The sequence below is a fragment of the Mustela nivalis genome, assembly GCF_964662115.1.
Source record: "Mustela nivalis genome assembly, chromosome: X".
Taxonomy (NCBI): domain Eukaryota; kingdom Metazoa; phylum Chordata; class Mammalia; order Carnivora; family Mustelidae; genus Mustela; species Mustela nivalis.
In genome coordinates, this window is record NC_139040.1 from 60598470 (window position 1) to 60610608 (window position 12139).

A 12139-nucleotide genomic window follows, 5' to 3' on the forward strand; every position below is an offset into this window, starting at 1 on the left:
GAGTATCATATGGTTCTTGTTCTTTCTTTTATTAATGTATTGTATCACATTGATTGATTCGCAGATGTTGAACCAACATTGCAGCCCTGGAATAAATCCCACTTGGTGGTGGTGAATAAGCCTTTTAATGTACTGTTGGATCCTATTGGCTAGCATTTTGGTGAGAATTTTCGCATCTGTGTTCATCAAGGATATTGGTCTGTAATTCTCCTTTTTGATGTGATCCTTGTCTGGTTTTGGGATCAGGGTGATGCTGGCCTCATAAAATGAGTTTGGAAGTTTTCCTTCCATTTCTAGTTTTTGGAAGTGTTTCAGGAGAATAGGAATTAATTCTTCTCTAACTGTTTGGTAGAATTTCCCTGGGAAGCCTTCTGGCCCTGGGCTCTTGTCTGTTGGGAGATATTTGATGACTCCTTCAATCTCCTTACTGGTTATGGGTCTGTTCAGGTTTTCTATTTCTTCCTGGTTCAGTTGTGGTAGTTTATATGTTTCTAGGAATGCATCCATTTCTTCCAGATTGTCAAATTTGTTGGCGTAGAGTTGCTCATAGTATGTTCTTATAATGGTTTGTATTTCTTTGGTGTTGGTTGTGATTTTTCCTCTTTCATTCATGATTTTATTTATTTGGGTCTTTTCTCTTTTCTTTTTGATAAGTCTGGCCAGTGGTGTATCCATCAGATTAATTCGTTCGGAGAACCACCTCCTAGTTTCATTGATTTGTTCTACTGTTCTTTTGGCTTCTCGTTCATTGATTTCTGCTCTGATCTTTATTATTTCTCTTCTACTAGGTTTAGGCTTTCTTTGTTGTTCTTTCTCCATCTCCTTCAGGTGTAGGGTTAGGTTGTATATTTGAGACCTTTTTTGTTTCTTGAGAGAGGCTTGTATCACTGTATATTTTCCTTCCAGGACTGCCTTTGCTGTGTCCCACAGATTTTGAACCATTGTGTTTTCATTATCATTTGTTTCCATGATTTTTTCAACTATTCTTTAATTTCCTGGTTGACCCATTCATTCTTTAGAAGGATGCTCTTTAGTCTCCATGTATTTGGATTCTCTCCAATTTTCCTTTTGTGATTGAGTTCTAGCTTTAGAGCATTGTGGTCTGAAAATATGCAGGGAATGATCCCAGTCTTTTGATACCAGTTGAGACCTGATTTATGACCCAGGATGTGATTTATTCTGGAGAATGTTGCATATGCACTAGAGAAGAATGTGTGTTCTGTTGCTCTGGGATGGAATGTTCTGAATATATCTGTGATGTCCATCTGGTCCAGTGTATCATTTAAGGCTTTTATTTTCTTGATCTTTTGCTTGGATGATCTGTCCATTTCAGTGAGAAGAGTGTTAAAGTCCCCCTACTACTACTGTATTATTGTTGATGCATGTCTTTGATTTTATTATTAATTGGTTTATGTAGTTGTCTGTTCCCATGTTAGCGGTATAGATATTTAAAATTGTTAGATCTTCTTTTTGGACAGACCATTCAAGTATGATATAGTGTCCTCCCTCATCTCTTATTATAGTCATGGCTTAGAATCTAATTGATGTGATACAAGGATTGCCACCCCAGCTTTCTTCTGGTGTTCATTAGCATTGTAATTTGTTTTCCACCCCCTCACTTTAAATCAGGAGGTTTCTTTTGGTCTAAAATGAGTTTTTTCTAGACAGCATATTGATGGTATTTTTTATCTATTCTGATACCCTGTGTCTTTTGATTGGGGCATTTAGCCCATTTACATTCAGGGTAACTATTGAGTGATATGAATTTGGTGCCATTGTATTGTCTGTAAGGTGACTATTACTGTATATTGTCTCTGTTCCATTCTGATCTAGTTATTTTAAGCTCTTTTTTTGCTTAGAGGACCCCTTTCAATATTTCCTGTAGATCCGGTTTGGTGTTTATAAATTCTTTTAGTTTATGTTTGTTCTGGAAGCTTTTTACCTCTCCTATTTTCAATGATAGCCTAGCTGGATATAGTATTCTTCGCTGTATGTTTTCTCATTTAGTGCTCTGAAAATATCATGCCAGTTTTTTCTGGCCTGCCAAGTCTCTATGGATAAATCTGTTGCCAGTCTAATATTTTTACCATTGTATGTTACAGACTTCTTGTCCCGGGCTGCTTTCAGGATTTTCTTTTTGTCTCTACGACTTGTAAATGTTGCTTTTAGATGATGAGGTGTGGACCTGTTCGTATTGATTTTGAGGGGGGTTCTCTGTACCTCGTGTATTTTGATGCTTTTATTTTCTCCTACGCATTACCTATGTGCTTTACCACCACCAGGGTAATAATGGTATGTGGGCCTTGCCTCTTTGTATTAAAAAACTATTGCTCAGAGGGATACTTAATTGAATCTTAAGTTTTTTTTTTAATTTTTTATTTTTTATAAACATATATTTTTATCCCCAGGGGTACAGGTCTGTGAATCAACAGGTTTACACACTTCACAGCACTCACCAAAGCACATACCCTCCCCCATGTCCATAATCCCACCCCCTTCTCCCAAACCCCCTCCCCCCAGCAACCCTCAGTTTGTTTTGTGAGATTAAGAGTCACTTATGGTTTGTCTACCTCCCAATCCCATCTTGTTTCATTTATTCTTCTCCTACCCACTTAAGCCCCCATGTTGCATCACCACTTCCTCATATCAGGGGGATCATATGATAGTTGTCTTTCTCTGCTTGACTTATTTCACTAAGCATGATACGCTCTAGTTCCATCCATGTTGTCGCAAGGGGCACACGCACCCGAATGTTTATAGCAGCAATGTCCACAATAGCCAAACTATGGAAAGAACCTAGATGTCCATCAACAGATGAATGGATCAAGAAGATGTGGTATATATACACAATGGAATACTATGCAGCCATCAAAAGAAATGAAATGTTGCCATTTGAATCTTAAGTTTTAATACACATTCATAGTTCCCTATAGAAAATACATGTATTTCTTGACATAGTAAAAGATTAATCATGAATAATTCATGATTATAATATATTGAAGTAGCATGTTATATAGAGTAAGTTTTTTTTTTAAATATTAATATTAGGTACAACTTTAGACACCAGTCACTATACTATTTTCTTCATTTCCTATTCTGATTTAAAGAGACCTTGTTCATTCCTCCTCTCCCTATATATTTCTCAGTTTGTATCTAGCATATAGGCAAAGTTTGGAGTAATTGTTCCTTTAAACTTCGTTCTGCCTGCTGCCTGCTCCAATGAGGGAGTTAATTGTGACTGTATTTGCCATTTCTTTGTAAATGTCTATCAAATTTGTAAGACTTTGAATTTAAATTAACATGTTTTCTCACTCTTCCCTTTTAATTTTAGGATACAGAATTGGTTGATTTAGATTCAGATGGTCCTGGTACTTCATCTGGGAGAAGGGTGAGTGAGTAAAATAACCTGCCAAAAAGAAGAATTTTCAGGCTTCCCGTGTTAGGGATCCCTAAGACTAACTCCACCTGTTTGGAAAATTTCTATAAAGACTCTTAGAACTCAGTATATATACTTGTGATTCATTACTAAGGTTTATTACAGTGACATATAATAAAGGATGCACAGTTGGATCACAGGGAAATAAACATAGGCAGAATCTGGAGGAATCCACGTGTAGGCTTTTTTTGCTTTCTCCCTTCTTTGAGGGGCCAAACAGAGCACACTCTTCCTATACAATGAAAATTTAGCAATGTATATGTGATTAGAGACTAACACCCCAAGAATTTATTTGGAACTGGTTATATATAGACACTGTCTGTCTAGTACATCCCAAGATTCCAGGCTCCCAAAAAGCAAGAAGGCATAGGAAAAGTACAGGAAAGCAAGTGTCCCATACAAATCACATTGTACAAACAGTGTAGACACAGTAAACCACCTTTATTATTTAGGAATGGTTCACGTGCCAGTTATCCAGAATGCCAACCAAAGGCCAACCTTATAAGCAAGCCCTGGTAAAGATAAACAGCCTCAGGTCTGTTATGTTAGCTCTGTTCTGTACACTTCCCTTCCATAGTAATTAAACAAATTCTTATTTTATATAAGGAATATTTTCTTTGAAATACTGAAAGAAATCTTATAAAAAGGCATCAAATGGTAAAGGCTAGAATGGACCATGACAACAAAGGATATATAGATATAGATACACAGAGCATATGGATAATATGGATAAATATATATATGTATACACACACATACACAACAAAAGATATATATATATATATACACATACACAATTAATAAATAGATAATATATAAACATATATTTGTTTGAGTTTTGAGAAAATTATAATGCCATTGTTAAGTATACTTAACTACCAGTAAATATTAAGGAAAAATATATGTTCCTCTGTGTGTTTTTTTTTTTTAAAGATTTTATTTATTTATCAGAGAGAGAGAGAGCGAGTACAGGCAGACAGAGGCAGAGGGAGAAGCAGGCTCCCTGCCAAGCAAGGAGCCCGATACGGGACTCGATCCCAGGACGCTAGCTAGGATCATGACCTGAGCTGAAGGCAGCTGCTTAACCAACTGAGCCACCCAGGCGTCCCATGTTCCTCGGTGTTTTATTTGTGGTTCAGATTTTCTTAAAATGAAATTTCAGAATACTAGAATTCTTGCTATTTCCATGAATATACTGTCTAGTTTTTATTATATATATTTTTGTCAGGCAGAATAATGTCTAAATTAAGAAACTTAAATAGCAGCTCCTCTATGTTACATAGATTTATTAACATAGGAACGCAGGAGAAAATCAATGAATAGTTAAGAAAAGAGCTTTTATATATAATTCTGTTAAAATCTACAGGTCAAATGCCGAGGCAGAAAACAGTCTTTAAGGTGTAATCCTGATGCTTGGAGAAAACAATGCAAAGAACTGTTGAGCCTCATTTATGAACGTGAAGATGCAGAGCCATTTCGACAGCCAGCCGATCATCTTTCTTATCTAGTAAACATACACTTGTTTAAATAATTGCCAATATGTAATTTCCCCACAACTATACATGCTAAAATATAATTTGAAGCCACTTTTCCTTTTTTTTTCTTTCCTTCTTTCCTCCATCCCTTCTTACCTCCCTATTTCCTTCCTCTTCCTTCCTTTTTCATATGTCTTTTAATTGTGAAAGTGGGTAGTATGATTAATGATAATGAAATTCCAATCATGTACTTTGTGTGTAAATTATATAGTTGTGAACCAAATCTGAATCTAAATATCTTTGCAATCCCTTCCTGCTTTTATTTTGGATATTTTTAAATAAATTTTACTAATTTCTAATACATTTCTACTCACTGGAGACCCCTCATAACATGTCAGCCTGTTTAATTTATACTTAATGTGTTATCCAGTAGGATCACTTAGAGTAATTAATGTATGCCATATTACTTTTCATCAAAGATAAAAACATGAGAACTATTATAGGATTTTTTTTTAGGAGTGTATCTGTTGAATAACTGTTCAGTGTAGATAGCAAATCTGTCTTAACTTTTTCAGAGAAAAGTTATAGCAGTATTTCAGAAATGCATCAGACCATCCTCTGAAATTAGTAAACATAAATGTTTTCTGCATACACAGGTTTTAGTTGGGAAAAAAATATTCAAATAAAAAACAAAATTATGTTCAACGAAGCTCATTTTGTTTGTAAGGAGTTTGACTAGAATAAATCAGTCTTGTGTTTCTCATAGTAGAGGACAATGGTGAATGTAGAATTCTTTCATCTTAAAGTATAGTCAGTAAAAACCTAAATACTATTTATTACTTAAATCTTTAAATCATTATTGCTTTGCCAACTTGATATTTCGTTGTAGTAGTCTGGAAATAAAATATATCTTCTTTACCCTAATAGGGCCATCAAGAACAAGAGGGAGAATCTTCAGAGTCAGTTGTTGCAGAAAGACAAGAGCCGTCTCTTTCTGAGGTAGACCTAGGTTGTCTCTTAAAAGACATGCACTGGTTGTTTTTATATTTGTTCTACTTTTTAAAATTTCCATACTGTAAATGAAACTTTTATAATTTGTAAAGCTGTTTTCCAATTCTTCGTACTTTTTTTGTCTTTGATTTTTTTTGGTGGTTTATGTTTTTGTTTTGTTTGTTTGTGGGGTTTTTTTGGTTCTTTTAAGGTTTTATTTTTTTTTTGAAGATTTTTTAATTTTGTTTAGATTGAGAGAGACCACAAACAGTGGGAAGGGGCAGAAGGAGAGGGAGAGAAGCATACTCCGTGCTGAGTGCGGAGCCTGACACAGGGCTCGATCTCAAGACCCTGAGATCATGACCTGAGCCAAAGCCAAGAATCAAATGCTTAACCAACTAAGCCACCCAAGCACCCTTGTGTTTTTGGTTTTTAAATCATCATGTGTTTCCAAGTATGTTCTTTATGGCATTTGCATACACATAATTGTTTCTATAGACCTAAAGTTACTGTAGTGGAGTAGAAAACATTAATTGCACAATATGTCTGTATTGCAGCTGATTGTATCCACTGGGACTTCATTCAGCCACCTTATGGGATCTTTTGAGTTTTGATTACATTTTACAAGTCCAACATACTTCCTTTATGAAAATCTTTGTTTCATAAGCTATGTATGTAGGAATATACTTTTGTTGTTATGATTTAAGACAAAAATATTTTTAAAGATAGATTAAGAGCAATTGTGGTCTCTTACACTTGGAAAAATATTTTCACTTTTTTTTATAATTTGTAATTTATAATACAATTTTCCTCTGCCCATTCTTCTGGATTTTTGGCTTCTTCTCTGAAAGAAATGTGGTGATTGTTACTTAATGAATTTAAATGGGATGAGAGATCTAATATTGACTATGGTTTTCACTCCAAAATGTTTAGTTCTTGATGGTTATGATATATATAAGTATGACTTTTAGATTACATTCTTTATGATAAACCTAGGCATATCTTAACAAGACTTGACAGATTTAGGTTAAAATAGAATCTTCTCCCTTCCCTAATAAAAATCAAACTAATTCATAATTTATGAGACACAGACCTCCAATGAAGCACAAGTGTCATATTCATTAAAAAGCAAAAATATAGGAGCTAGGCACAGACATGGCCAGTTTGACTTTGACCTTCAACTAATGACATTTTAGGTAGAATGCCCTCCTATCTAGAAATAGCTTGGAAATGTGTAATTAATTTGTGACATGGAACTATTTAATTATATGTGAATAAACCCATCTTATACCTTCATTGGGCGCTTTGCTAGGCAATTGGGGGCTCCTTCAACCTTTAAGTAAAAAATAGAATTTTGTATTCTGTAGGGATAAAGCCAGTGGCTGTGCATTTTCTATTCTGTCTCTTGAGAGAATCATATGGTTATCGATTTCAGGGTGAAGGCTAAGACTCTCCCAGAGACCCCTGCTCTTTTCCTGAGCTACCAAAGGAATTCTGTTTAAATGAATGGTTTTGATTAGAGTAGATAGTTGGCAGTTTGAAAAGCAGTGTGTTTATTTCATGGTGGATTGGTGATGCAAATCTCAGTACCATTGTATTATGTAGTATTGTTACCCAGCTTGTATATTTAATAACACATCCTTCCTTGTAGGATTTTCCAGATATTACAGACACGCCTATGGACTTCAGCACTGTGAAAGAAACTTTGGAAGCAGGAAATTATGGTAGTCCTCTGGAATTTTATAAAGATGTTCGCCAAATATTCAGCAACTCTAAAACTTATACCTCTAATAAAAAGTCAAGGGTATGCAAAAAAAAATACTCTGTGGATTAATTACTTAAGTATTTACATATATATGTATATCAGGTAGTTTTCTTTCATTAGTTTTAAAACTGCTTATACTTTCTAAAGAAGTATATTACAGTTCTGACATGGTTACTGGAGTGTGATACTTTCCCTATGTTTTGTTAGAACTTAAATATCTTATGAACAAAAAAGTAGTAATAATAATTTTTGTATTTTGTAATCACTGGTGTCTAATTAACTTTTAAATCAGTTGTGCACTAGATATATATTTGCCCACTTTCAACTTGTATAAAATGAATTTTCACTAATTTCTGCAGGCATAATTTTTTTCACTTTTGGTTTTCTTCCTACAGTATGACATATGTTTATATACTATTTGAAACTCTAAGTTTCATATTTTGAAGCCCTTTATCAACTTATATATTATGAACATTTTCCCATGTCATTACGACTCTTTGAGAATACTTCTAATGTCTCCATAGTATTCTGCTTTGTGGTTGTTTTATGTTACTTAACCAGTACCCTAGTGCTTGAGATTTAGGTGGTTTCTAGTTTTTAACTTTACATGAATAATGCTGTGGCTTTCATCTTTAACATCCTTGAACATAATTATTTTGTGTGTGCAGTTCTCTGATATTTATTTAGAATAAATTCCCAGAAGCAAAATTATTATTGAAAGGATCAATATATTTTTAATATTTTTGGTATATAATGCAAATTTTATTTTAGAATGTTGTTCCAGTTAAAATATTCACTGGCAATGTATGAGAATCTTTTTTCTACCCTTCCCAACATTTGATATGATTTTTTTAATAATCTTTGTTACTTTTAGGTGAAAATTATGTTTTAATTCTTTAGGAAGAGATTTTCAAGTATATGAAATTGCACATTTATTTTGTCTGAAAGATTGATGCTGATGCTAGTCTTAGGTATATTTATACTTTCTATTTTATATAATTAAAGTAGTTGATTTCTACCTTTTCAGATCTATAGCATGACACTGCGATTATCTGCCTTATTTGAAAGTCATATTAAAAATATCATCTCTGAATATAAGTCAGGAATGCAGAGTCAGAAGAGGAGGCGGCCACGGTACAGAAAACGTCTAAGAAGCAGTAGCAGCTCATTATCTAGTAGCAGAGCTCCTAGGTATGTTACACATATGTAGGATTTTATGTTTTAAGGCACTTTGTATATATTATCTCATTTTTTAAGGTTTATTGAATAGTTTGAGAAGATCCAAAGACCAAAAAGATTTTTTTAAGAACTCTTATTATTGTGTAAAGATGGAGTTGGTAACCCAAAGCTTTGTTTATGTGGATTTTATTCTGCCAAAAGCTATTTTTTTTTTAATTTTGATGATTACCAGTTTGAAGCATTTCACTTAAATTATAAGGCATTTCTTTAGTCAGCTTAAGCATTTGTATCATACTGTCTATCATAATATGTTGGTAGTAGAAAAAATGTTCATTTTTATATATTTTAAATTATAGTCCCAAAGGGAAGCAGAAACAAATGAAGTTGCAGCCTAAAAATGACCAGAATACCTCAGTGTCTTATGCCAGGACTAGCTCTCCTTTCTCGTCTCCCGGTAAATATCTTTTGTTTTTGCTGTTCTGTATTTCAGTTTAATACTGATATTAAGCATGTAGAAGAGGCAGCATGATTTATAGTATGAAAAGCATTGGATTTGGATGTAGAAAGGTGTGCTTACTTCTGTGTGGCCCTGGGTAAGACATTAGGCCATAGAATTCAGTTTTAATTTTAAAATGAAAGTATTGAGACTAGATGAATTTTGAAGTCTTTTTGTTTTACAATTCTGTTAACTATAATTTTTAACTCTATAATATCTCAGAGCACTCATTTACAACATATTTGCAAACATAAAAATTAAAAATTCATCATCTGGGGAGGTGGTTTTATTGGACAAGTTTTTCTGACATTCTGTGCTTGAAAACTTAATGATGTGATAAAATATTTGTTCTCAATATATTCATATTTCCCTCTTCAGACAGCTTGTATTTTTGATGTTGGTATAAAGTAACTGAGTGAGATATAGTTTTAAAAACAGCTTGTTTAATTTTCCTGAAAACATTCTAATATATGTTAATATTACAGTCTTTTTAAATGTAAGTTTCAGATGCTGCTGAAGGCCTTTCATTATATTTACTGGATGATGAAATGGATGGGCCATTTTCTTCATCGAGCTTCAGTGGTTATAGCAGAAGTGGAAATAGCCATGACCCAGGGAAAGCCAAATCATTTCGGAATAGAGTTTTACCAATTAAACAAGGTAGGAAATAAATATGGACAGGGCATTTATTCTCTGTTCTCTTTTGGTGACAGATGAATTATTTAAAAGCTGATGTGTTTAGGTAGTAAAAATTAGCATTCCCTTATAGTTAATGCCAATTTTAATGTTGTGTTAAATTTGAGTAAGATAGGGGTTCATATCCACAATCAGGAACAAGCCATGAGCAGATTTCAATAACTACTTCAAAATATATTTTAGTCTTTTAAAATAAAATATGAAATAATAAAGAGGAAAAACTAAATGAAGAGGTATTTCAAACCAAATCCTTTTTTGAAATTGAGATAGCCCTTAAAAATATAAAGCCTATCTAAAGATGATTTTGGAATTTTTTTCCTTTGTTATTAATATAGTTTAATATATGAAACATTTTTATTTTTTGTAAATTTTAATGAATGATTAAGTAGCATATCCATTATTCTTGAACTATCAATGACTTAAAAATGGACTTTAATTTATTAAATTAATTGTATTTAATTAATTATATTTATATTAATTTATATTAATATATTAAATTAATTATATTTAACATATAATTTGTATTGGTATATGAAAAGTATTGAAATATATGATTACTTAAAATATTTAGTGCCTTTATTTTTCCCAATTTGTATCTTTATTATCTTCTCTGATTGTGCTACACATTGACTACTCGTGCCACTTTGTCTTTTTCCCCTCCCCTTCACTGTCAAGCTATTAGAATATCCTTTATTTCTTGTTTCTCTTTTCTATCTAAAAATTCCTTTATCCTTTATTGTCTGGCTTCTGACACCACCACTCTCCAAAAGCTGTTCTCTCCAGAATCACCTATTCTCTTTAGTAACCAACCAGTGTTCTGTTCTTAGACTCTATATCCTTGATTTTATCTGTCTTTACATACTATTAAATACCGCTCCTAGGAACTCTCCTGCCAGGCTTCTTTCCTGATCTTATCGTACATCTCTGTTTTCTTACATTTCTGTATTTTCTGTTTCTTTTCTTTGACTGTACTTACCTCCTATTTGCAGAGTTTTCCACAGGTTTCTTGATTTGTTTGTTTTGGGCTTTTTTTGGGGGGGGGTCTTCTGCAAATTATCTGGTAACCACGTCAATCATCTTTATGCTGATGACTCTCCAAATTCACATATCTAGCCCTAACATTTTGTTATTCTACCAGTTTTATCTCCATGTGCTTCCTAAGATAATTTCCTTGGGTGCTTATCATCCATCTTTCTGTGTCAAACTTATTTCTATTTCTGCACTCACTATTTTAGTTAATGTCACCACCATCTTCCTAGTCATCCAACTTAAAATCTTGCAGTGTTCTTAGACACTTCTTTCACCCCTCATATCTAGTCAGTTGCTAAGTTTTGTGAATTCTAAAACTTTTTAATACCACTTAAATCCTTTGTCCACAGTTTCTGTTGCTATCACCTTAGTCTCTAGCCTACTATATTTCTTAGTCTGGGCTGTTACAATATGATACCACAGACTGGATGGCTTAAAAGCAGATATTTGCTTTTAGCAACTTTATTGAGATACCACTGACATATAAAATAATGTATATATTTAAAGTGTATAACTTGATGTCTTGGTATATGTATACATTGTGAAATGGTCACCACAAACTAATTATAACAGATCCATCACCTCTACATAGTTACCCTGTGTGTTAAAAGTTAAGATCTCTCCTTTTAGCAAATTTCAAGTATACTGTATAGTATTGTTAACTGTAATCACCATGCTGTACCTTAGATACCCAGAACTTATTCATTCTGAATAACTGAATTTTTATACCCTTTGACCTGTGTCAGATAAATAAATTCATCTTCCTCCAGCCCCTAGCAACCACCATCCTACTCTCTGTTTTTATGAATATGACTGTTTTCGATTATATACGTAAGTGACATGCAGTATTTCTCTTGCCCCATCTTCCTCATTCTGCTTAGCATAGTACCTTCCCAGCTCTGAACATATTATCACAAATTGCAAAATTTCCTTTTTTTTAAAGGCTGAGTAATATTCCACTGTGGGGTATGAGTGTGTGCATTATATTTTTTTACATTCATTTATGGAAGGACATATAGATTATTTCCATATCTTGGCTATTGTGACTAATGCTGCAGTGAACATGGGAGTAC

General features: G+C 33.4%; 1 protein-coding gene across 1 annotated transcript in view; it reads left to right on the forward strand.

The window, feature by feature from the left end:
* Nucleotides 1-12139, forward strand: part of BRWD3 (bromodomain and WD repeat domain containing 3) — a 215542-nt gene that overhangs the window by 180167 nt on the left and 23236 nt on the right. Inside the window, exons 34-40 of the mRNA XM_082715993.1 lie at nt 3332-3388; nt 4803-4943; nt 5839-5910; nt 7553-7705; nt 8694-8857; nt 9202-9299; nt 9843-10001. Coding sequence (XP_082572119.1) covers nt 3332-3388; nt 4803-4943; nt 5839-5910; nt 7553-7705; nt 8694-8857; nt 9202-9299; nt 9843-10001 — 844 coding nt within the window. The remainder of the gene's footprint in view (nt 1-3331; nt 3389-4802; nt 4944-5838; nt 5911-7552; nt 7706-8693; nt 8858-9201; nt 9300-9842; nt 10002-12139) is intronic.